The following is a 26,051-nucleotide window of genomic DNA, read 5'->3' as shown; positions in this document are numbered from 1 at the left end:
TACTTCAGCCCTCCCGTCCGTCCCCTGGGAATTATCCCTTACAGGGTTCCAGCTCTAACTACAACGTGTGCTGCTGGCTTTTTAGAAGTGAGAAGAATTCAGCATCGAGTTAATATTTTTGCTATGTCTCTGTGGCCCCTGTCCTTGAGACTCTGGTTATAAATGTGTCACCTGTTGCAAAAGTACCCACAGTTGATTTTGAGGGGACATGGTGTCCTTAGAACTGCTGCTTTTGGAAAAGATAGCAAATTGGGGTCTCATGACCTCTCGCTGGCCCCCATCCTATATGATTTTTTCCATTTATTTGACAGTATTGACTCCTCTGATTTCCTTTAAGTTTTCTACTGCTGTGGCTCTCCCAATATCAATCTCTCTTGCTTTTTCTTATTATTTTTTGGGGGAGGTGGGGAGCTTCTTTTTAGTGTCCTTCACAAATTTCTCTCTCTTCAAGTAGTCTCTACATCCAGTGTAGGTCTCAAACTCACAACCCCGAGATCAAGAGCCGCATGCTTTACCAACTGAGCCAGCCAGGTGCCCCACAGATTTCTCTGTTTTCATTGTGTTATCTTAATGTTTTAGTTTTGAGAGTCTCCATTTTTGGGTGGTTTCATGCCTGCTCTAGGGAATTTTATGCCCTCTGTGTTTTGTTTTGTTTTGTTTTTAAGATTTTATTTATTTATTAGAGAGAGTGTGTGCGCACGAGTGGTGGGGAGGGGCAGAGGGAGAAGGAGCGGCAGACTCCCCGCCGAGCAGGGAGCCCAGTCAGGGGCTCCATCCCAGGACCCCGAGATCCTGACCTGAGCCAAAGGCAGACGCTTAACCGACTGAGCCACCCAGGCACCCCCTTCTGCCATTTTAATGATAAAACCCTGTCTGTAATGATAGTGCCTAAATCCCTCTCTGCAGCTGAGTCCTTTCCTCTGTGCTCCAGGTTCTGAGTAGTAGATATCACCAGTGTTCTTCAGAGACCTGCCGTTCAGTGTGTCCAAAACCAGCCAATAACATCTCCTCTCAAACTTTGCTTCCTCTTGTGTCTCTTGGTCACGAAGGACAGTGTCACCTGCAAACTCCCTCCTCCCCGTCCCCTTTCCTTCCCACTCAGCCGTGATGGAGTAGGGTGCCGGGCCCCCTCGGTTACTCTTCAGAACACATGCTTCTTTTCCTTCCTCTCCACCAGTGTTGCCATTGCCCTCCACCTGGGTGATTCTCCCCGTGTGATAATGGCCACATCATCTTCCAGACCCATCACCGGAGAGACTGCTGTTCGTTCAGAACAGCTAGGGCCTTTTTCCTCTAGGCTCTTCCTTCTGGTAGGAAGGACCTCTCTCTGCTTTTACTTGGAGGACTCGTCTTGTTCTTTCCGCACCTCCCTCCGCTGGTTCCCGCATGTGAGGTAGATTCTCTCTGACTCCTTGCGGCAGACAGTGGCTCTCATAACACTTGTCACACTAGGTGCACACTGTGTGATGAGTGTAGGGGAGGAAAAAGGTTTTTTCGTCCCTTGAGAGTCCCTGAGAATGGAACTGCCAAAGACAGATGAACAGGAGAAAAGCATACAGATTTTATTGAATTGTTACATGCACATGGGAGCCTTCACAAGAGAATGAAGACCCAAAGAAGTAACCAGAGAAGTCTCTTTTAGACAAAGAGACCACACATTTGCAAAGAATTGACAAGACAAAGATAAAGGTTAGTTTAACAAGGTTTGTTTGCAGATTCCTCTGCTCCTGTCTTTGGGCTGATGAGAGAGTTTGTCTCTCATAAAAAGAAACTTTTATTTCCGGCCGTTAAGCAGAAAGCGGGGAGCTTTTCTGTGTTTACTGCTTCTTAATTGCCTTTAGCTCAAAATAATTTTCACGTCAAAAAGGCATATTTTGGGGCCCGCCTGGCTGGCTCAATTTGTAGAGCATGCAACTCTTGATCTTAAGGTCATGAGTTTGTGCCCCACGTTGGGCAGAGAGATCACTTAAAAATAAAGAGGCATATTTTTGGGGAACGTATTCTGGTTTCATTCACTGCATTACTGGACTGTCATTGAATCCCTTTCAGGCTGACTTCCTCATCTTTGTTTCTCCAGTGCCCATTACCACACCAGGCACACAGTGGATGGCCTATAAAAGAATGTGGTGTTGAAGTCACACACATCTATTAGTTTCTAATCCTTATGGACTAATCATGTAAACTCCTTTGAAGCACATTTCCTGCTTTATTTCCTCAATCAGGCCTGCTTTTCTGAGGAAGGCAGTCTGTACCAGCTAGATCACCACATGGATGTCTTGCGGGAGCTATGTGAAGAGCTGACTTCCCAGAAGAGTCAACAAGAAGTGAGGAGAGTACTCAAAGATTATGAACAAAAGATAGAAAGACTTCGGAAATGTGCTTCCGAGATTCGTATGACACTGCAACCCACGATGGGAGGCACGTCGAAAAACAAGTTAGTGCTTCTGAAGAATAACTACACATCAGGGGAAAACAAAATGAAGCTCCTTGTGAAATCAAATGACAAGGAGTGTTCTTTCTTCTCTTTTAGGCGTGATTTTTCTTCCTCTATTTTAATATGCAATTTTGATTCCTCCCTAGGGAGACCATGAACACGTCTGAGAATGGCGGAAGGAATGCCCACAGTGAGGTGCCATCTGCAAAATCACATGATCAGCCATCAACTGAAAAGGTGTTAAATGTAGATAATGTATTTTAGAAGCAAACCCAATGAAAAAGGCCAAATGTACAGTAATCCACTTCTCGTTAATTGTTGGTTTTAATTATCTAATTATTTTCATCAGCTGAGAATTCCCATTTAAATAATGCAAGGAATTACAATACAGCAAACCAAAGCTGTAGTGAGCATCACTTTATCTTCCTCTGAGGGTGCAAACGGGTCTTTCAGAAGGAGACCATTTGCAGCCATAATGAATACACGCTGTCTGTGGACATTCCTGTTGAGGGTACAAGAGGTGGAACTTAATCTGTACAGATTCCTCAGCTTTACTGAGCTGAACTATTTCATTTACCATTTGTCTTTTTCTCAGTATAATGTCCTTTACTTTCCTTGGGAATTGAATTTTCTGAATTCTTGAATTTTTAGTAAGTGGGCATGGACTAGATGTCACAGCCGAGACTGCCAGTCAGAAGCTGTGGGGAAGGACGAGGTGTATTTGACTTCAGAGGTCTGCATCTGTGTGCTAGGCTTCTGTCCGCTTTCGACTATGGCTCTGTGGTTACAGGCAGAGACCGTATTTAGGGGTTGGGAGAACACCATTTCTGTGCTGACATACCAATTAGAAGGTGAGATTCAGTGTCATAAATATCCTCTGTCCTCCGGGAAGGCCTTTCTCGGAGCTGAGAAGCTTCAAATATGTTGTATTATCTCCTGGTTTGGGGTATAAAGAATTAGTAACATACCTTTGTATTATAAAGTGTTTATCTTTTCCAGATACTTAAGTATATTGAAATATATTATGCTTGTGTATATATATTCCAGTTGTATATTCCATTTGTATATGTATATCCCAGTTAAGTATATTGAAGATACTATGTTTGCTATTTTGCATATTTACATAGGCAATGGGATCGATTAAGAATTTTAGCCTGAAATTCAAGTTAAAGCCTCAACAGGAAGAAAGCTCTATGGAGAAGTATAAAAAGGATCACAATGCAGCCCTCAGTAGTTTACAAGAGAGGTAACCCCTTTACATAACTGGAAAAATCCACCAACAATCTTTCATCAGTGCAAACATGTTATATTTTAATACATGTTTATAATCCATTAGTCATAATGTTTTGCACATGGTCCAGTAACTTAAGCAGAAATTCCCTGAGATGTCCTCATGTATAATTGACAGTAATTAAAAAAATGTTTTGTCTTATTGTTAAAATTAAGTAACATTGCATTTAATTTTTTTCCAGGTATGATATGCACAGAGAAAATCTTGAGCTGTACTTGGAAAACAACAAATTCAGAATTATTTCTGATTTCTCCAGTGATGAGGAAAGGAGTAGTGCTTGTCTGCAGGATAAACTGACAGATCTACAGGTAATTATGGAAAATATTATTAGAGAAGTTTTATCTTTTATTAGAAAATAATACCACCATGAGTATAGAATTCACTATTTTTGTTGAGGTCACGTATGCTAGATGTTTCCAAAGAATTCTCTTTGTTGGATTGCATTTGTAACATCATTCTTTTTCAGAGTGTGCTATGCAGTCAAGTATCAAGTCCAGGAAAGACTGTTTCAGGGTCCTAATTTATTGCTCATGCTCTAATTTGGTACTCAAGGTACTGTGGCTTGCAGAGTTTTGGATTATGTTTAGGATGGGAATGAAGGCTTCAAAAGAATTGTTCAAAACAATGTGTTTGAAGGTAGTTTAAACCAGTAGTCCAACTGTGTTGCTCTCAAATTAACAATACATGAAAAACCAGTGGCTCTGAATATCTGTTTCAGTCATCATCATCTTGACCAAATTGTCACATTGTCTATCTAATGTTGGGGCAGTAAGGAAGGGGCAGGCAGTGGAGGGATATTTCACTCTTGAGTGGTGGATAATCTTGCAGAGAGCCATTTGGCTCGGGAGCTACAGAAAAAACTGTCTAGTGTTGGGCACACCGATCGTAAGCCCTACAAATGAAGATCTTCCTTATTATTATTGTTTTTTTAAGATCTTCCTTATTTTGAAGACAATCTGTGCAGTGCAGAGCACGCTGTTGTATGCTTGGAAGTGCATTAGAATGATCCCTCACAGAAAACCCAGCAGGTGGTGGAAAGGGCCATGGGAGAGCCTACAGTCCCCTCCCATATTTTATAGTTATCTTCCCTTTATGATGCCAGTTCCTGAGTCACACCCTACCATCTGGCTCCTCTCTATTTTCCATCTGAGTAAGCAGAATTAATATGTTAAAATCTCTGTTGTTCAAGTGATGGATTTAGCACGTTTTCATCACAATTAAGAAACTATCTTGAGACCTTACTCCAGTAACTGAATAATGAGTTCGTTATGAAAGCTATAATAATCCATGGGGAACGTGAAGAACAAATTATAATGATCAGCACTCAGTAAATTCTGTAGCAGTGCTTTTAAAAAAAAAAACCACCACCAACAAGATAGGGAGCTAGAATAGTATTGAATTTTTAGGTGTTTAATTATAAATCATAACTTAATTTCATTCACTTCTTATTTGATAGAAACAGTTTTGGTTCACTCTAGTTTTATTTTCAGTTTAGGGAGAAACAAAGATTTATTATCTAGAGGAACTAGGATATCTGTTCTTACATTACATGTATCTTTCTGAATTATATTCTGTGCACCTACTTATGGGAAGGGAGTTTGGATTCCTTTGTTGGAAGGACTCCCTTGACTTCTGAGAACACAGTTAAGATTATTGTTCCCTGAAGGATACTTCACTTGTAGATGGTTAGAAAATATTTTTAAAATTTAGTTAAAATTAAATTTAATTAGTTAGATATAAAAATAGTTTTAATGTATTTTCATATGAAACTCTGTGTTAATAGTTGGCAAATGCCTCATTTTGTAAGAACAGAATAATTGTGCCTGTTAACCCACTAGTTGATAGATTACTTTATATGTTTCACCTAGGTCTTAAAAAATGAAACTGATGCTTGCTGGAAAGAGTTTGAAATCACTTCGTTGAAGTTAGAAGAACTTGACAGTGACGTAAACAAGCCTTTTATAAGTAACACGAGAGACAGATTAAAGGAAAAAGAAAGAGACTTTCAGATGACTCTTAATACCAGGTATAATTCTGAGATCTATTAACCATGAATTTACCGAATTTACTGAATTTTTAATGCTGTTTTAAGCTAGGCTAGTATGACACTAAGTATGCTATTGTATTTAGTTGTCACAACCCCGGTGAGAGAGGCTACCATGATTGCCATTTGACTGATGAGGAAACTGATACTCAGGGAATATAAACAACATAACCAAGCCACTGCACTGGCCAGAGATTTAGGTGGAACTTAAACTCTGTTGAGTTCCAAAGGCCATGCTATTCTTCCCCCTCACTCTGTCATTCCCTCTCCCAACCCCTCTGCCCTTGGGCATGAATTTGGCCATGTCACTTAACTTCTCTGGGCCTTGATTTTCCCCGTTTCTAAAGTGAGAGTGCTGTTATTATCCCCTATACATAGGATGTGTTTCCCCAGGACACATCCCCATTTTACATAGGAGGAAACGGGGGCTCAGAGTCTATATGTTATTTGTCCAAGGTCACACATTTCAATTTATTATTAGTAGAGCCTATTTCTTTGAATTCTATTATGTTTTCACTAATAAAATAATTTATAATGACATTTCTTTGTCATTAAAGGCAAACTTAAATTACATTCAATATTTTGTATTTCAAAAGGTAGGGAGAGGCACTTGGGTGGTTCAGTTGGTTGAGCATCTGATTCTTGGTTTCGGCTCAGGTCATGATCTCATGGATCATGGGATCAAGCCCCTTGTTGAGCTCCACACTCAGTGGGGAGTCTGCTTGAGGATTGTCTTCCTCTGTCCCTCCCCCCACTCACTTTCTCTCTTTCTCTCTCTAAAATAAATAAATCTTAAAAAGTTTAAAAAAAAAAAGGTAGGGTAAGGCTTAATATATTTTACAACAATTTTCCACTCAGTGTGGTATGTATTAAGCTATTAAGAATATTGGATATAGCAAACAACTTATTCTTTGGCATTTTGGATTGCTGGGTTTGGTTTTTGAGGGTTTTTTTGTTGTTGTTTTTATTTTGCTGGGTCTGGGTTTTAATGTGATGATCTGTACATATCATTGTATGTATTCTTATTCGGTAATTATTTTCTGTTCTTAGTTAAATCATGGCATTAATATGTTTTGTAGAATATCTTTATGTTGTCTTCTTCCATTATGTCTGGTTTATTTTTCATCCAGAATGGAATCTTTGGAGATGGCGCTGAAGATTGTGTCCCCTGTGGAGAAGGAATCACTTCTACTCTGTGGCTCGGACCTGCTCCTCCATGAAGTAGCTGTTCACGAATTTCATGTCATTGATGCTGATAGCATTTATCAAAACCTGAGGGTAAATATAACTTCTCCCAGGGTGCTCATAGAATAATTCAGTTCTTCAGAGATTTTTAATTATATATCAATAGTATATAGTTCGACTATAAGCAATGGCAGAAAAGTCTTCAATAATTTAGACTTATTTATTTCTCAACTCTCAATTCCTTGCAAATTTGAAAGGAGGTACTGTGGGGTAAATAATGAGGTATTTTCTTTGAATTCAAAACGAAGGTTTGCTTATGAATATCTTCTCCAATGGCTGAAATCCTAAATATTGTCCTAGACTCACATGCAGATTCTACAGTTTGCTTACTCCAAGTCTCATTTTTAAAAAAAAATTTAATTTAAAAATTTTTTAATTTAAATTTAATGTAGTTAGCGTATACTATTAGTCTCAGATAGAATTTAGTAATTCATCAGTTGCATATAACACCCAGTGCTCATTACATCACGTGCCCTCCTTAATGCCCATCACCCGGTTACCCCATCCCCCCACCCCCAGGTCTCACTTTAAATAAAAAAAAAAATTAAGTTTTATTTTTCAGATTATAAACAGATGTCACAACAGTTTAATCTCTATTTTTACTGAAGCAGTAGATATATGTACTTGTTTTCTTTGGGGGATTGGAACATCAGGAAGGTTATCAGATAATGAAACAGCTGGGCCATCTAATGATTTGTAATTAACATGTTTCCTTCTGTTGAAACTGTCAGCCTGGGCAAACCTGAGAAGCAATTTTCTAGATGCCACCTAGTCATCATAAGTGTAGGTTCATTTCTGATGTGCAGCCTTTTTTTTCTTCTGCCTCAGTTTTTTTTTTCAGCATTTCTTCCTTTATTTTAGAATATCCAAGATTCCATAGCCAAACAGATTGAAGTATGTAACAACCTGGAACAGTCGGGTGACTTTGCATTAAAGGAATTACACCCACTTGATCTACGTGCAACACAGAATATTATGCTAAAACACAAAACACAACTCGAAGAAGTGAACCACAAGGTCCAGAGGAGTAAAGATGCCCTCAAAGCTCTGGAGGAGTTTCTGGCTTCTCTGAGAACAGCTGAACTCTCTTTTGAGCTTGTTACAGACCTTTCAGCCTCAGATACACAGGTAGTACTAGAAAATACTGTGATGCTAGAAAATAAAGAAAGAGAAATTAGCCTGATGAAGGACCAGGCCAGACATCTGGATAAACGTTTGAAGATGCTCGGCATAAGCTTCAAAGATGATAACCAGGGTGACGACACTTGCGACAAACTCCTTGTTGCTTTGTCCAGAAAGTTATTTGAGACACGTGGCTATGATGTGCAGGAAGAGTTCATGAAAGAAAACAAATTACTAGAGACTTGTATTTTCAAAAATAATGAACTCCTGAAAAACATTCAAGATGTGTACAATCAAATCAGTAAAATCAGTCTTAAGGATCCCACTGTTCCAGCTGTGAAACTACGGTGAGTCTCATTTCCGCCCATGTCCCGATGCAGGAAAATGCTTTTCCGTGTTTTCAGTATCTCTTAGGTGAGAGAATACTTCCTATGCCTTTCTACTTCTGTTCCATCCTGCTCTGCTCAGCATTCAGCATTCTTTTCTACAGACTTTTCAAACAAGCTTCATTTTTGTTGTTAGTGTGCCTTCACAAAATGCTCTATAATTTTTTTCTCATTAAAGTGTGCATTTCATGGACACAGGAAGAGTGAAATAAGATGTGTGTAAAGTACTTGAGTTCCTTCAAAGTCCCTTATAGTGACTTTGTTACTTATTATGGGGTTCTCGTGATGGGGGAAGACCTAAAATACTCCACACGTTGGATAATAAAGAAGTGGTAGAAGATACACATGCCACGCCCTGTCCCTACTTCTTCCTGAAGTATTTGGTTTTCTCCTCTCCTCCCAGCAGGATTGGGATGGGGGCTGAATGGGAAGGCATAGGATTGAATTTGAGAGGTCAGCTAAGGTTAATGCTGATTCTGGAGAATGAGCAGAATTGCAGTAAACTGAGGCGGGCAGCCTTCTGTATGAGTGCTGTTATTTTAATGCTGGTGTTCAGAGCCAGCCTCCAGGTCCTGCAAGTGACAATGTTAGCAAGTTACCTTTGGGGCCTCCCCTCTCCTGTCTAAATCATTCCCATGTTCCGTCTCCTCTGCCCACCGAGTCCCTCAGGCTCAATGCTCTCTTGAGGCTCTTCAGGTGACCAAGCTCTTCCCTCTGAAATTGCCCCGTGCTCTCATCTCAATGAGACTGTCATTTCCACAGTGCCCACTTTAGTGAGGTGTCGAACTAATTACTAATTTCGTTATTTATTGTTAATAAATTTTTATTATATATTTATAAATAATAAGTAATGAATAAATTAATGTTAATTTACACATAAAAATCTATACATTGATAAACAATAAATTGCTTTAGTTTTTAATTTAGTTGTTAATACAACAAATACGTGTTGTGTGCTAGGTACTATTTTAGGTACTGGGGATATAGCAGTTAACAAAATAGACAAAAACTCTTGTCCCTGATAGAGCTTTTATCTAGTGAGAGGAGTAAGATATTCAATGTTTGATGGTGATAAAAGCTATGAAGAAGAATTAAGCAAGGAAGGAGGGGGGGTTGTAATTCCAAAAGAGTCATCAAGACAGTTTTACTGAGAAAGTAAATCTTTGAGTCAGATGGGATGAGAGAGCTAGCCCGGTGACTACAGGAGGAAGAGCCTTCCAGGCTGAGGGAGCGTAAGGTACGAAGGCCAGAGGTGGGAATGGGCCGCATTTCTGAGGAGAGGCAAGGACTTGAGAAGGTCTGCGGTGAGGGGAAGAGGTATGAAAGGGGATCAGAAAGGGAACAGGTGGGATGGGGCTTAGCTCAGGTAGGGACCTGTGGGCCATGTGATAACTTTGGCTTTTTCTTGGAGTACAATGGAAAGTCATTGGAGGGTTCTGAGCAGATGGAAACGATTTGGTTTTCAATGTAACAGGCTCTCTCTAGCTGACGTGTTGAGAACAGAGTGTAGGAGTCAAGGGAAGATACAGAAAGTCTAGCTTCATCTGTGGTAGGGCATGATAGTGGCATGGACTAGTGGTGAGGTGGCAGAAAGGGCTAAAATTCTGAATATATTTTGAAGACAGAGTCCACAAGATTTGTTGACACACTGTACCTAGGTTATAAAAGAAAGATTGGAGTCAAGAATGATTTCTAGGCTTTGGCCTGAGCAACTAGAAGAACGGAGTTACCATCAACTGAGATGAGAAAGAGTGAAGTTTGTCAGGTATTGAATGAAAGATCAGGTGTGCTCGGTTTTAGAAATGACAGGTTCAAAATACTTACTTGACATTCAAGTAAGGATATCAACAAAACTCATAACAGTAGATGGAGTCAGGAGAGGGGGCTGAGCTAGAGGTATGCATTTGAAAGTCATCAGTGTCTAGAATTCTAGAATGCTATTTAAAGTCATGAGATGGATGACATTGCCAGTGGAGTGAGTTCAGATAGGCCACACAAGAGGGCTGAGCTGCGTGCTCCAGGCACTCCATGTTAGAGATTAGGGAGATGAGGAGGAACCAGGCAAAAGTACTGGGAAGGAGTGGCCAGGAGGAGGAAAATCAAGAGTCCCAGGGACAAGTGAGGAGGCCTTTCAAATCTTAATCTGGCTTTCTCTCCTCTCATCTCTGCTTCTGTTGTCACTCTGAGCCTGCTGCTGACCAGTGAAGGGAGCAAAGATTGAGAATGGAACACGGGTTTAGCAAGGTGGAGGTTTCTGGAGATCTTGACGAGCGGTTTTGGAGGAGCGGTAGGGAGTGAAAGCCTTATGGGAGTGGATTCCAGAGAGAAGTGGAAGAGGGAGGTAGAGGCAGTGAGTATGTGATAAAAGCAATTTAGACCTAGGTGAATGGAGTTAATCCTTCCAGGATTAGTTTGCAGGTTAAAGCTCTTAGGTCAAATGGTTTTTTTTTTTTTTTTTTTAATTTTATTTATTTATTTGACAGAGACAGTGAGAGAGGGAACACAAGCTGGGGGAGTGGGAGAGGGAGAAGCAGGCTTCCCACGGAGCAGGGAACCCGACACGGGGCTCGATCCCAGGACCCTGGGATCATGATCTGAGCCGAAGGCAGACGCTTAACGACTGAGCCACCCAGGCGCCCCATGACTCTCTCTTTTTTTTTTTTGATGGGGAAGAGGTTTTTGTATAGAAGGTAGAAATTCAAGATTTCCTTGCTTGTTCCTTTCTCCTTGGCCTCCTCCACTCTTCCTTAGGAGCTTGCAGGGCATGATCATCCATCTCTTTTCTTCTCTCCATTCTATGCTCTCTTTCCTGTTCACACACACACTCTTTCTCTTTTCTCTCACATACATATCTACTCCCTTTACAAGTGCGTTCACCACAGAAAAATTCTACTGCTTGTGGTTTTGTATATTTATTATGTCTAAATACCAAATTAGTATTCTGGAGATGCAAAGAGCCTCATGAACTCTGTAATAGGACTGTGTAATTTTGATATAATAATTTGAGGGCAAATTAAAGTTAGCGTGCTCCCCCAAATTACCCATACTTGTATTGAATCAGATTGGCTAATAACTGGCTATCAAACTTTTCTCTTTCGTAATCAAGGAAAAAATCACTAATGAAACTGGATAAGGATCTAGATGAATATGAAGAAGAGAAGAAAAGCTTGCAAGAGATGGTTAATTCTCTTCCACAGTTCAAAGATGGCAGAGAAAAATCATTGAATCAACAGTTCCAAAATACAGCACTTTTGTGGGAGAGTACAAAAGCTTCAGTCACTGAATGGTAAGGAGAAAAATCCCTCCCAAATCTGAGAAGTTGTTTGTAGCACAGTTAACTTTTTTGAAATACGTTGAAAACACATTTACATGGATCCAAAGAGGGGCAAACGTGAGAGTTTCATACTGGAAGCTCATGGGGCCAATGTCTGGGCAAGATCTGGGATCCTGGATTATAGCCCAATGAATTTAAGAGGGATAACAAATACACAGTGTGCTTATGACTATTATTACCCCACCTGTGTTAGTTTCTGTTGCCGTTCTGTAACTAATTACTGGAAGTTTAGTGGCTGAAAAACAATAGAAATTTATCTTACAGTCTGGAGGTCGGAAATTCTGAAATGAAGCTGCCTTCCTTTCTCAGAGGCTCTAGGACAGAATCCATTTCCTTGTCTTCTAGAGGCCTCCTACCACTTTCCTTGATGTGTGTCCACTTCCTCCATCTTTAAAGCCAGCCATGTGGCATCTTCAAATCTTAATCTGGCTTTCTCTCCTCTCATCTCTGCTTCTGTTGTCACGCTGACCCTCCTGTCTCCCTCTTAAGGACCCTTGTGATGATATTGCACCCACACAGCTAATTCATGGTAATGTCCTTATTTTAAGACCCTTAATGTAATCATACCAGCAGAATACTTCTTGCCATGTAAGGGAACATATTCACCGAATCCAGGGATAGGATGTGGACATCTTTGGGTTTGGGGGCATTATTCTACCACATCACCCTATTTGAATGGCAAACGTTGCTTGTCACTTACCACCATCTTTTCTGCAGAGCCTGGGCAGGCTCAAAAGTTTTCTTAACTATGTGATAGCCATTACCTACCAGTCTTAGTTGGCAGTTCTGTTGAATATTCTCCGTGCATGCCTTCTTCTTTCCCTTACTCTCTGCCTCGACAGAGAAGTGATCAGGAAGGCTGATCCCTAACAGACTGTACCAGCCAGGCCAGTGGGTCCAGTTGGAATAGGAAGTGGGAGGTACTAGTAGGAGATTTGAGGATAAGCAGAGAGAGAGGTCAGGGTGGTCTTAACCCCTTCCCTTTCCAGCGGGTGGTTCTGGCATCTCCTACTGGCACCCTCCTGTCTGGTTCAGGGGACTTTCTCCCTTTCCCCTGAGGCTGAGTGGTATAATCTGTTTTTGCTCTAGTTAGTGCCTCAGCTCCCTGGACGTTTCCCTTAACTCTGCTCACCTCAGTGGTCCTTTTACACAGAACTCTGTCTGGGTGCACCTCCTGTGTTCTACTGGAAATTGAGTGTACAGTAGTCAAGATAAAGCCTGTCTGTGGTATTTGATCTAGTCTACTCTTAGATTTTATAGAGGAAAGAAACTGAGGTCCAAAGAGGCTAAAGTAACTTATCTAAGTTCACATGACTGATTAGTGCCCAGCCAAAAGTAGTGCCCAATAAGTATCCTTACTGCCAAATTATCTGTATTACTTTACTTTTTTTTTAAAGATTTTATTTATTTATTTGACAGAAAGAAACACAGCGAGAGAGAGAACACAAGCAGGGGGAGTGGGAGAGAGAGAAGCAGGCTTCCCGCTGAGCAGGGAGCCCGATGCGGGGCTCCATCCCAGGACCCTGGGATCATGACCTGAGCTGAAGGCAGACGCTTAACGATTGAGCCACCCAGGCGCCCCTTACTTTACTTTTTAAAGAGGGCTAAATCTAGAATGAGTTAAATAGACATAAACCAACTATGACTTGCTGAATTAGTATTGAAACAATCTCCAAGAATAGTGCTAGGGAGGTACTGTTTTCCAGGATGGTTTTTGGTTAATGATGAAATTGAGATGCTCTTTTCTTAAGATTATGAATCCTGTGTTTCTTTCTAGAGCTTATATCGGGTGGTTTTTTTTTTTTTTTAATTGATCTGGTGAAAGTCATAATCCAATGATTATTTATACCATCCATTTGCCAGATAACTGTATGTGCCGTCATTCTTAGGTTGCATTGGTAAAACAATATGCTAAACTATGTCAAGAGGAAAAATCGTACTCTAAAGTATTAATATTATTATAGGATACTTACAAAGAGAGAGAGTGGTTTTCTTATTTTTAGAGATTTACCTGTTTTACTTTTTTTTTTTTCTTCCATAGCCTTGACCAATGTGAAAGAGTTTTGGAGCTCTTAAGACAATATCAGAATTTTAAAAGTGTGTTGACTGCTTTGATTCAAAAAGAAGAGAATGTCATCTCCCTTCAGGCTTCCTACCTGGGAAAAGAGAACCTGAAGAAGAGGATAGCAGAGGCGAGTCCAGATTCCAAAGGAAACTACACAATGGCCTTGATAATAAAGAGGATATTATAAATAGAGTCATTTTTGAAACTTGGCTTAAAAGAACAGTGACCCCATTTTATCAGATATCTAAGACCTTATTGAAGTTATTACTAGGGCTTGGAATAATTCAGTCCCCAAGTTGATGCTGGGTTGCTTGTGTGTGTTTTTTTTTTTTTAAGATTATATTAGTTTATTTGACAGGGACACAGCGAGAGAGGGAACACAAGCAGGGGGAGCAGGAGAGGGAGAGGCAGGCTTCCCGCCGAGCAGGGAGCCAGACATGGGGCTGGATCCCAGGACCCTGGGACCATGACCTGAGCCGAAGGCGGACGCTTAACGACTGAGCCACCCAGGCGCCACTTGTGTTTGGTTTTTGATGCTGGTGGTGTGGTTCTGTTGGAGTCTGGGTTCACCCCTGCTACTACCTCTATATAGTTTTGACAGTCTTTGCACTGACCTTCTACCAAAAAGGAACCTGAGACTTCATTTTAGGCTCGAGAGAACGAAGGTAGTAGGAAGGTAGTAGGAAAACCCCTCCATTTTTAGCAGACAAAGGAATAATTACATTTTTATTTATTCGTTTTCTGTAAAGATGTGTGAGTTTACATCCATGATGCTCCATCTGTATTCACAGCCTCACCAATCACAACATACTCTAAGAAGAGTAACACTTCTGGACACTAGATGTCATTATTTTCTACGATTTTAGGTGGTTATCAACCAAAGTGGCAGAATGGAATAGTTGAAGAATACTGCTACTACACTATATTACTCTACACCAGAAAGTTGCTTTTGCTACTGGTTTTATGAGTCCTATGCTAAAGTGCTGTTAAAGGGTCAAAAGCATGTGGGAAATATAATCTACTTGATACACCCGATTGTTAGCAATTTCATTGAACTTCCCAGTTGCTGAGAGATCTGAGAGAGAATCAACCAGATTCTTACAACTTAGTCTTTATCTAGAACTCTTATTCCTGAAGCTGAAGTGACATTCAGGGTACGGACACATGGCCAGAGCTATAGATGAGGTGTAGCCTCTGCCTGAGACCTACTTTCTCAGACTCAGTCTCTTGGAACTGACCAGTTACAAAGAACCCTGTTTGGATACCAGTCGTACAATATGTGACTGTCTAACTGGTTTCCTATGAGATTTATTATTTTTTTAAGATTTTATTTATTTGGGAGGGGAGAGCGTGAGTGGGTGGGAGAGACATAGTTCACCCTCATGAGTAATCAAAGGAAACCAGAACTACTCAAAAATACCTTTGTTTGCCTTTTGGTAGTCAGCGAGATGTGTCCTCTTAATGTTGCTGGTTAAAGAGTAGATTGATACTACCCTTTTAGAAAATACTTCTACAATATTATTCAAGATCCTTGAAGATCTGTCTACCATTTGACCAAATATTTCATTTCTAGGGATCTAGCCTAAGGATATAAGTATGGAAAATTCTTAATACCAAAGACATTAATGGCAACACTTTAAAAATTTACTAATCTCCTTCTTTTTTCACGGGCCGAACTATGCCCCTCCACTCCAATAAATGATTTGTCCCAGAAGCTGGAAAATCCTGAAGCCAGAAAAATTGGTTTTATTTGCAAGTAAGATGAGCATGTGGCCTTGAGGTTTTAAGTAACACTACTACTACTAAAAATGGTAATGATGTTGATAATGAAATAGCTTCTACCATGTGTGCCACGTTCTTCACACATGATTGTATCATTTCTTTCCCACGTAAGCCTACAAAGTAAGTAGTATTAGCCCTGTTACACTGGTGGGAAAACCAAGGTTTAGAGGTGTGTTTTTTTTTTTTAGACAATTTTAGAAGTAACTGTAGGAGTTTTAATGTTACTAAAATGGTGTCATTAATAAAGAACAAAGAAATTCCACACCCCTGCCCTGTCAGTTTTCCTGATTTGCTGTGGAACTGTCAAAGGAGATATACACTCAAAAAATAAGACCAATGGTATTGCTCTTTTATAATCTGCACGAGTGCCCAATACCCTAGCAAGTTCTCTGGGGAAAAAAATGGTTCAAGCATGTGGGCCAGCCTAAATGTTTATAAGACCTTTATCTCCTCCAGTTCTAAATCCAAATCTTAGAATCTTATCACAGAGTAGCTCAGATGTTAATACAGTGACCTGGGTTCTTCACCTGATGTGAAGACAGGTTCATAATGCTAGTCTCAAGGATCTTACTGTTGAACAATAAGGAAGCAACATAGAGGGAAAAAAAAAAAAAGAACCATATCCATGTATTGAATTTTTCAGGTATGCTGATCTTGCTTACCAGCAATGTCCAATTTATTTATGTCTTGGAATTTGTAAAAAAGGTAAAAAGTGACTATAGAGGTTAAGTAACTTCCCCAGGATTATATGGCTAATAAATGGCATAATTGTGACTTAATCCCAGGTCTGTGTGACTACAAAGTCATGTTTCAATCATCATAACATTGCATTTCCTGTAAACATTTGAAATATGTATTTGGCAGAAGTAAAAATTGGTTAACTTTGCTTTGTTCCACTTTCTCAACTATAAAGGTTTGCTCACCAAGATATTTTAAAAATTAACAAAATAACTAATTACCTTTAAGAAATGTGTAAGAGGGGGACACCAGGGTTGCTCAGTCATTTAAGCATCTGCCTTCGGCTCAGGTCATGATCCCAGGGTCCTGGGATCGAGTCCTGCATTGGGCTCCTTGCTTAGCGGGGAGCCTGCTTCTCCCTCTGCCTGCCCCTCCCCCTGCTTGTGCTCACTCTCTCTCTCTGACAAATAAATAAAATCTTTTCTTAAAAAAGAAAAAGGTATAAGGGCCCAGGAGTTTCTTACTATGTTGAGAATCTTATATCTAGTATGGTATCTAGCATATGAGCATTTTATATATTTGCTGAAATATTTTGTATGGAAGCTATACAAGTTCTAGTACACTAATATTTCTTTTCTCAGATGCTTTTTTAAGTGTCTGAAAAAAAAGCACATTTTAATACTGATGGTTAACATAACTTTCAATTAATTTTGTGATGAAATAGATACTGTCTTCAGAAACAATCCATTTCTGTAGTATGTATTTGTAGCGTGAGACTTTACACCAGTGGCTGAAACATGATATACCACTGAGAACTTTTGTCTTCCAAACCGTAGAAACCTGGATGTTTATCTAGAATATGGGACCAGATTTCCACTCTCTTTAATGAAGGACAGAAGTGCAAAAGTAAGACTAAAGGCTAGAATGTCAGGGGACTATTCAAGTTTGGGAAAAGGCAGAGTGAGTCTACTTTTCCTTTATTCTACCCTTTCCATTTATTGTGGAACAAAACCCACAGTTCCTGTCAATGGTGAAAGTACCTTCTCTTGCTCTTTCTTTTTTTCTTCTCTCAGTGGTGGCTTGTGTCAGTGTAACAACAAAGTTCATTTAATTTTTTTTTCCATTTGATTGAACAGAATTTATTATGCCCAATGCAAAGAGTCCTGTGCCAGGAGAGAAAACACCGGAGTTTGCATTTCATCTTTATAGATGTATCAGTCAGCCTTTAGTCAGGAGACAGAAACCTCCCCAGTAATTTTTTCTCATTTTAAATTTTTATTCAATTATTGTTTCAGTTAAACTTTTATTTTGAGATAATTGTAGATTCACATGCAGTTGTTAAGAAATTCTATAGAGAGATCCTGTGTACCCATTACTGTAAGTTTTCCCAGTGTTAAATCTTATAAAAGTACATAGTACAATATTGCACTCAGGATACTGACGTTGATACAGTCGATAAAGAACACTTCCATCACCACAGGTACCCCTCGTGTTGTCATTTTAGAACCCTCCTGTTTCCCTCTTGTGTGTACATACAGTATGTAACCTTTGGGGATTGGCTGTTTTCACTCAGCATGATTCTCTGGAGATTCATTCAGGTTCTTGCATGTGTTGATAGTTTGTTCCTTTTTCTTGCTGTGTAGTATCCTATGGTATGGTTGTAACCATAGTTTGTTTAATTATTCACCACTGAAGGACATCTAGGTTGTTTATAATTTTTGGCTATTATAAGTAAAGCTGCTATAAACCTCTGTGTAGGGGTCTTATGTGAATAGAAGTTTTTATTTCTCAGGGTTAACTGCCCAGGAGTACAGTTGCTGGCTTGTTTGTTATTGTGTATTTCATTTTGAAAGAAACTGCCTAGCTATTTCCATCAGTAATGTGGAGTGATCCAGTTTCTCTGCATCATTGCCAGCATTAGATATTGTCTCAATTTTTTTAAGCCATTCTCATAGGTATGCAGTGGTATCACATTATGGTTTAATTTGCATTTTCCTAATTTGCTAATGGTATTGATAATCTTCCCTTGTGGTTGTTTGCCATCTGTATGTCATCTTTGGTGAACTCTCTCTTCATATCTTTTTCTATGTTATTTGGCCCTAGGGAGTGATTATTTTCTAGAAGTTTTCTGTCGTGCTAGATTGTCCCATTTTTGGTTCTCTAGCTGAAGAAAGCCAACTTCCCTTAGGACTTTTTTTTTTTTCCCCCGTGCTTCTCCAGCACACGCTCTGGGATATCTGAGGGAAAAAAGAAAATGCAGGGAATTTACCACCAAGTTGGTGCTCAGGAGATGATGCCCCCAGTTGTTCAAGAAGGTATATGATATCCAGGGTTTTTCGTTGTACTTAATGGGGAGAATAGGGAAAATTATATCTGTATTTCCAGAAATTTCCTCAGGTGTATATATTTTTTTAGATATTTGCTTAATGAGAAATCTATTTTCAAATTTTATACAATTGTTTAAAATGCTCAGGTGAGAATGGTAGGCTGAGTGAAACATGAAGATTACATTAGTCAGCTCTCAAATTTTATTTTGTAGTTTAAGGTCACTGGCCTTTTGATAAAGTAGTGTTTCACCTCCATGTTAGAAGTAATGTGGAGTTAGAATCATGGAAGATTAAAATTGAAGCCATATTAAAGATGTATTAGAGTTCTGTCTGTTTTATTCAGATGAGCATGTAGGTTCTTTAGCATTCCAAAGATGATTCCTGTTAGAGGAATCTAGGATCCGCCATTTTTTATACTATTGAATGAAGGTGCTTTTTTTGGGTAGACTGTTATTTCACATGGACAAGAAACATGGTTTTAGATGATTATAATTATTTCATCATGCAGAGTGGGAAGAAATTTGGGTGTAGCATTATTGTTAAATGAGACGGTTAGTGTTCTAAAAACTTTTTATTGAGAAAGTGGGAAAATAACAGCTTGCTTTACAAAAGTATAATGTACAAAGGAAATACTCTGTTATGAATAGCCAGTAATATAATTTTGGTTCTTACCAGTTTTTCTATGTAAATATATCAAAAACATGTTACCTATCTTTTTTACAGATTGAAATTGTCAAAGAAGAATTCAGTGAACATTTAGAAGTTGTAGACAAGATTAACCAGATCTGCAGAAATCTACAATTTCATCTAAATAAAATGAGAATTTTTGAAGAGCCTCCTTTTGAAAAAGAAGCTAATATTATTGTGGATAGATGGCTTGATGTGAGTGACAATTTAATTCACTAAAAATTTTATTTTGTAGCCAATCAGTCTTTTCTGTTGTATCTTTAATATTTTTATCTAATTATAAAGTTCAAAAGTGTTTATTGTAAAATGTTCAAATAATATAAAATTTATGACTTAGGAATTAATTTCACCCCCAGAGTTGGACACTACTAACAAATGGGTCTATCATCTTTGAGATATAAAAGCTTATACTCAACTTACTTAAAATAAACTAATTAATATAGAAACCATTCAAGATATTCATGTTCAACTATATATTTATTTAATACAGTTTGGGTTGAGTAATAATTGTATTCTTATGAATTACAGAGTAAGAACTTGTCCGTGTTATATTTTCTTCTGTGTTTTAAAAGCACCTTTAATTTATGGTTTAGAAATTAGGAAGACTATTGCTTTGAGTTGCCTTTAAGTGGCAGCAGTGTTTTTTGTGGAAGGAAGAACTACGTGATATGTTAAAGCACATTTTTTTGTTGATAAGTAAAGCAAATTATTTAAAAGCAAAGGTAAACTAAACTTTTATTTTAAAATAGAGTGTGTCTGAGACAATGGTTTTTATACTTTTTACCACTAAATGTGTTCTTTCTATTTTTTAATTATGGTAGATAAATGAGAAGACAGAAGACTACTATGAAAATCTTGGTCGAGCTCTAGCTTTATGGGACAAACTTTTTAACTTAAAAAATGTCATTGATGAGTGGACTGAAAAGGTCCTTCGAAAAATGGAATTACATCAACTGGCTGAAGAAGAAAGAGAAAAGCTGAAGGTAATTTGTAACCGAGATAAAATGTATGCTTTTTGTACCCAGCTGATGTTTGATATGGAGCTTGCTTTCTTGAAGCAGAGTGGAGAAATCACAAAGAAATGTCTTATTTCTTTCATTATCCCTTGAGTGGGACCTTTCTGTTGTTTCCTTTGTGATATCTAGGACAGTGTTAGCAGGTATTATTAATCTGGGGTTGACAGACACCCTAGTGGTTCGTGGATAAAATGACCTCATATGGGAAAAATTGCATCTTTATTTTTATGAATGTCTAACCAAAATGTAGTATTGGTTCCAATTATGAATATAGTCAATAAACATAGTAGGATGAACGTTATGTGTGACTTTGTTATCAAGAAAATTACGGATATTTTTGAATCATTATCCAGATGTAACTGTTACCCTTTATCACTACTTTGAAATTACGGTATTTAGTAGTGTCACTTCTAGATCTTATTATTTAAGGTATCAATATAGAAACATATATTACTAGAGCAGTAATTATTTTTAATATTTTGATAACTGTAACTCAATTTAATTGTTTTCCTTTATAATCCTACATAATTTATCTCACATTTTGTTTTTAAAATGTTGTTATGCAAAGGGTCCACAGGATTCACCAAACTATCAGAGGCATTTATGGTATAAAAAATGTTAATAACTCCTAGAAGAAGCCCCATCAAAATGCATAATTGTTCCCAGGTGATCAATATTGGTCCCAGGGGTTGGCAGACATTTTCTTAAGAGGTCAAATGGTAAATATTTTAAGCTTGTAGATCATTTGGTCACTGTCACAACTGCTTAATGCTGCTGTTGTAGCCTGAAAGCTTTCATAGACAATACATAAATGCTTGGAAGTAACTGGGTTCCAATAAAACTTTGTTTATAAAAATAAACTGCCAGCCCTTAGACTATTAACCCCTGATCTACATCATGATTATGGACAACCTTCATAATTTGAATTAAGTAGTCTCTCCTTACAAAAGATTAGGAAAAAATACCAGGGCAAGTATGAAAATCTTATTAGAGCTTCAAAAAAGGCTAGTTTTCAAAACCATAATCTCTGGTTTTGCCATTTGGAAAGATTTTAAGTTATCTCTTTTAACCCTAGGAAGACTTCTTTCTAATAGCTTATTTATGTATTATTCACTTGGATCGCATGAAATCTCAATCTTTGTTGGTCAGAAAACAGTCAAATATTAGCAATTATATCTGGTTTGGTGTAATAGAAAAATATGTGTGCATGAAGGCTTTGTAGTGTGCCAGATCTAATGCTTCATTTGTTCTCTAATCTTTGTTATTTTATCCACTTTTAAATTCACATATCCATTTTTATACATTTGAAAAAGGTTTTCAAAAATGTATAGAGATTTATGAGTTTCCTTTGTGTATGGTGATAGAAATTATGATTTTCTAAGTGTAAATAAGTCCCTTAAAAATGCCTTGATATGCAGGTTGTTTAAAAATGTGAAGTTAAAGATTGTAAACTGCCAGCCTGTGGGCCAGATTCTGTCAACAGAGTGTGTGTGTGTGTGTGTGTGTGTGTGTGTGTGCGCACGCACGCACATGCGCAGTTTGTATGCGTGGATCTATGAAATGCAATGCAGGCGCTATATTCTGTGTAGTACAAGCCTGACCCCCTCTGTCATCTTCTAGTTAGAAGGCTTCACTCAGTTGTAACATTTGCCTGACTCATAAAGTCACTTGGGTTTATAACTCCTAGGACTCCTTCAAAAAAACAAGTGATTTGGGGGAAATTCAAAGGCCCTCTCAGTTTCTGTATATAATAATAGTAATCATGGGTGCCAGAAAATAAAGTATAAAGTAAAAAGATATTTTCCATTAACATTATTTGTTATAGGAAGAGTTACAAGCCCATGAACAAAAATCTTCAGAGTTTTCTAAAAGAGTGGCTAAAATCCAGTGTCTCCTTCAAAGCAGTGAAATGCCCCTTGAACTGCAGGTAAGAGAATTTTTATTTGACAGTTGTAATTAAAGCACTCTAAAGTAATGTTCAGAGGTGGCTGGGTGGTGCAGCAGATTAAGCATCCCACTCTTGGTTTCGGCTCAGGCCCTGATCTCAGGGTCATGAGATTGAGCCCCACATTGGACTTGCACTCCGTGCAGAGTCGGCTTGGGTTTCTCTCTCCCTCTCCGTCTGCCCCTCCCCCCTGCGCTCTCTCCCTCTCTCTCAAAAAAAAACAAACAAATTCTTAAAAAAAATAATGTTCATAAACCAGAATTCTAAATCTTAAAACTAAAATAAAGTTAAGATCATTATTTAGTTCACCTTTATTCAGTTCCTACATTAAATCCAACTAAATTTTTAATAGTTGGCATAGTTCGTTATATTTGTTTAGAATAAATATTATTTTTGTATTATTTTATTCTCATTTCACTTATTTCCAGGGCTCCTGTATAGAGGTATAAAGTAACAAGGGTTTCCTCTTGAGTGTCTTTTGGCCATGGGAAGGAGAATATGGCTCAAGTGATTCTGTGTTTATTAATTGCTAGATGCAGAAGCAGGGAGATTGCCCCAAGTGTGGTTTTCTATTGTGTGAAGAGATTTCTTACAATTTTATTTAGATCAGAGTGCACGGTGGCTGAATATGATGTCCGGAGTCAGACTTTCTGTGTGGGGTCCTGGTTCTGCCACCTACTAGCTTTGTGATCTTGGGCAAGTTACTTAACATTCTAAAGCCTGTATTTTGTCCATAAAGTGCTTACCACAAAGCTGTGCCTATAATAAACATTCAATAAATGCGGATTTGATTTTTTTCTATATATTTTAATATATTTTCAAATGAATGTCATGAGATGGCACCTCAATTGATATGCTAGATAAAACTTGTTTCAGGGGGGAAGGACTCAAATTAGTCTTTTGCAAAAAAAGTCCAAATGTCAATCTCAGTTTTTCATATTATTCTTTTTTAAACAATTGGAATTGTATCAGTGATGTAGAACAATGAAGAATTAATTTCGCATTGAGATGAAGCAGTCTCAATTCATTCTCTAGCAATGCAGTTGTCTTAAAATAGTTAAATAGTTAAATATTATTTAAGTCATATGTTTCCTGATTTCAGGTCATGGAGTCCTCCATTTTAAACAAGATAGAAAATGTAAAAACGCATTTAATGGGAGAACCCAACCACTCTGCTCTCAGTGGTAGCACAGCTGAGCTAAGGGAAGATCTTGACCAAGCCAAGACCCAGATTGGAATGACCGAGTCCCTCTTAAAAGCCCTGTCTCCTTCCGACAGCTTAGAGATCTTTACTAAACTAGAGGTACGTCCCAACTGTTTCTCTTCTGTGGTTCAGATTTATTTTCACCCTTATTTCTGATAGCTTTGACCTCTTGAGGTTAATAAAAATAGTTACTAAAAAATGAAAGTCGGGGCAACAACTCAGAAAGACCATTTGTGTATAGGTAGCACTTTCACCTTTGAATTGCTTTGTGGGCAGTAATTATTTGATATTAAAATTGCACTGTGTTGGGGGTGGGGGGATGGGTTAGCCTGGTGATGGGTATTAAAGAGGGCACATTCTGCGTGGAGCACTGGGTGTTACGCACAAACAATGAATCACGGAACACTACATCAAAAACTAATGATGTAATGTATGGTGATTAACATAACAATAAAAAATTTTTAAAAAATTGCACTCTATCATACATTTACTGGCTAAGGTAAAGCGGGTCCTCCCAACAGAAAATCATTTAGATTTTTACAAAAACAATGGAGATCTATTATGCTTTGTGTAAATTGAGCTCATTTTGAGACTTAATTGTTGTTTGTTTGTTTATGTATTTAGGAGATACAGCAGCAAATCCTACAGCAAAAGCACAGTATGATGTTACTTGAAAATCAAATAGGTTGTCTGACTCCTGAGCTTTCTGAATTAAAAAAGCAATATGAAAGTGTCAGTGATTTATTTAATACCAAAAAAAGCGTTTTGCAAGATCACTTTTCTAAGTTATTGAATGGTGAGTGCAATGTTTCTCTTAACTGTTTCTGGGAATCTTGAAGTCTGAATAAGTCTTGTGAACATGAAGGCTTATCTAAGCTGTGCATACAAATGGTTGCAGAGATTCTAGTTAAGGAAAGGGATTTATTTATTTAGTTAGGATTTATTCAGATAACTCTTTTTGGGAGAAGCACCCACTGATCTATGCTTATTGTAAATAACATCTATTTCTTTCAAGTCCCAAATCTTTATTTCATGAAAGAAGGTCACCAACATTTTCACTTCTGACCTGCTCACCGTAGTGAGTGGATCTGGGGATATGTCTGTGAGCAGGCTGCCCCTGCAAATGTCTTTGGGTGTCCTGTGTGGAAAGGAGGTTTGGCATAGAAAATATACCACAATTTGGGGCGCCTGTGGGCTCAGTTGGTTAAACATCCGACTCTTGATCTCAGCTCAGGTCTTGATCTCAGGGTCATGAGTTCAAGCCCCGCACTGGGCTCCATGCTGGGCGTGGAGCCTACTTAAAAAAAAAAAAAAAAACTAAACTAAAAAAAAAAAAAGAAAAAGAAAATATACCACAGTTACTCTCTAGAATCTGTTAGCCTCAGAGTTGGGTTTCAGCTTATTACCACTTTATACAATGACCTGTAGCCATGTCATGCAAAGCAAATTTCAAAGTCTCTTACTTGAACAAGGTGTCTGAAGTCTCCCTTGAATGAATGCAGCTTCCTTTGTTTTTTCCTGCAGATCAGTGCAAGAACTTTAATGACTGGTTTGGCAACATTAAAATGAAACTTAAAGAGTGTTTTGAATCATCAGAAACAAAAAAGAGTGTGGAACAAAAGCTACAAAAACTTTCTGTAAGATATGTATATATATGTATATAAATTTTAATCAAAATTTATGAAAACAAAAATACTAGAGACATAGAACTGTATTTAAGTAGATAAAATCATTACTTTGGGGGTGCCTGGGTGGTTCAGTTAGTTAAGCCTCTGATACTTGATTTCAGATCAGGTCATGATCTCAGGGTTGTGGGATCAAGCCCCGCCTTGGGCTCCAAGATGAGTGTGGAGCTTGCTTAGGATTCTGTCTCTCCCTCTCCCCTTCTCCCCACTCAAGCTCTCTCTCTCAAAATAATTAATTTGTTAATTAATTACTTTGACTTACTAATTTCTCTACAGAGATAATGTTTCCAAATAACCAACTTTCCCCCAAATATTTTGAAACTCCCATATTCATTGGGCAAGGGTGCAAGTCACTTAAACAAGTTCTATTTTCACATCTATTGTAAGATCCTTTTAACTTAGTGTTTACCAGTAAATCCAGTCAAATTAAAATTGTATTTGATAAGAAATAAGGCTTTTACCTAGTGTGGATTTTGAAATCCCTTTACTTTCTTGAGAGAGATCTCTTAACTTTTTATTATTTTTTTCTGAATAATATTTCTTTAAAAAATCTCAGTTGAACTTTAATACAAGCTGGTTGAACTGTAGTGGAGGGAAGCCTGAAATAAAAGGTAATGTGCAGGGGGGCATTTAAAATGCATATGGCATCCTTAAATCTTGATCACTTTAGGTTAGATTATCTAGTACTTTAGTGTTGATGATAAGTCATACTTTCAAGCTTATGAGTGGCACTAAATGTTCTTTGTTTGATTCCTTGCTTTGATGCTACTGTTGTTTATTGATAGAATTGCCTTTCTTCTCTTTTT

General features: G+C 38.2%; 1 protein-coding gene across 1 annotated transcript in view; it reads left to right on the top strand.

Moving 5' to 3' along the window:
* The window catches only part of SYNE2 (spectrin repeat containing nuclear envelope protein 2), a 261,213-nt gene that overhangs the window by 65,700 nt on the left and 169,462 nt on the right, over positions 1-26,051 (top strand). The window contains exons 23-37 of the mRNA XM_028101704.2: positions 2,223-2,434; positions 2,581-2,671; positions 3,562-3,680; positions 3,907-4,033; positions 5,594-5,751; positions 6,900-7,047; positions 7,876-8,483; positions 11,629-11,808; positions 13,898-14,048; positions 19,432-19,590; positions 20,217-20,378; positions 22,237-22,338; positions 23,459-23,659; positions 24,185-24,356; positions 25,085-25,197. Of these exons, the coding sequence (XP_027957505.2) occupies positions 2,223-2,434; positions 2,581-2,671; positions 3,562-3,680; positions 3,907-4,033; positions 5,594-5,751; positions 6,900-7,047; positions 7,876-8,483; positions 11,629-11,808; positions 13,898-14,048; positions 19,432-19,590; positions 20,217-20,378; positions 22,237-22,338; positions 23,459-23,659; positions 24,185-24,356; positions 25,085-25,197 (2,703 nt within the window). The remainder of the gene's footprint in view (positions 1-2,222; positions 2,435-2,580; positions 2,672-3,561; positions 3,681-3,906; positions 4,034-5,593; positions 5,752-6,899; positions 7,048-7,875; positions 8,484-11,628; positions 11,809-13,897; positions 14,049-19,431; positions 19,591-20,216; positions 20,379-22,236; positions 22,339-23,458; positions 23,660-24,184; positions 24,357-25,084; positions 25,198-26,051) is intronic.

The sequence above is a fragment of the Eumetopias jubatus genome, unplaced genomic scaffold (genome assembly GCF_037043125.1).
Source record: "Eumetopias jubatus isolate StellerSeaLion01/CBP00866 unplaced genomic scaffold, mEumJub1_p1.0 scaffold_7, whole genome shotgun sequence".
In the NCBI taxonomy this organism is placed as follows: domain Eukaryota; kingdom Metazoa; phylum Chordata; class Mammalia; order Carnivora; family Otariidae; genus Eumetopias; species Eumetopias jubatus.
This window is presented reverse-complemented; position numbering and strand designations above follow the sequence as displayed.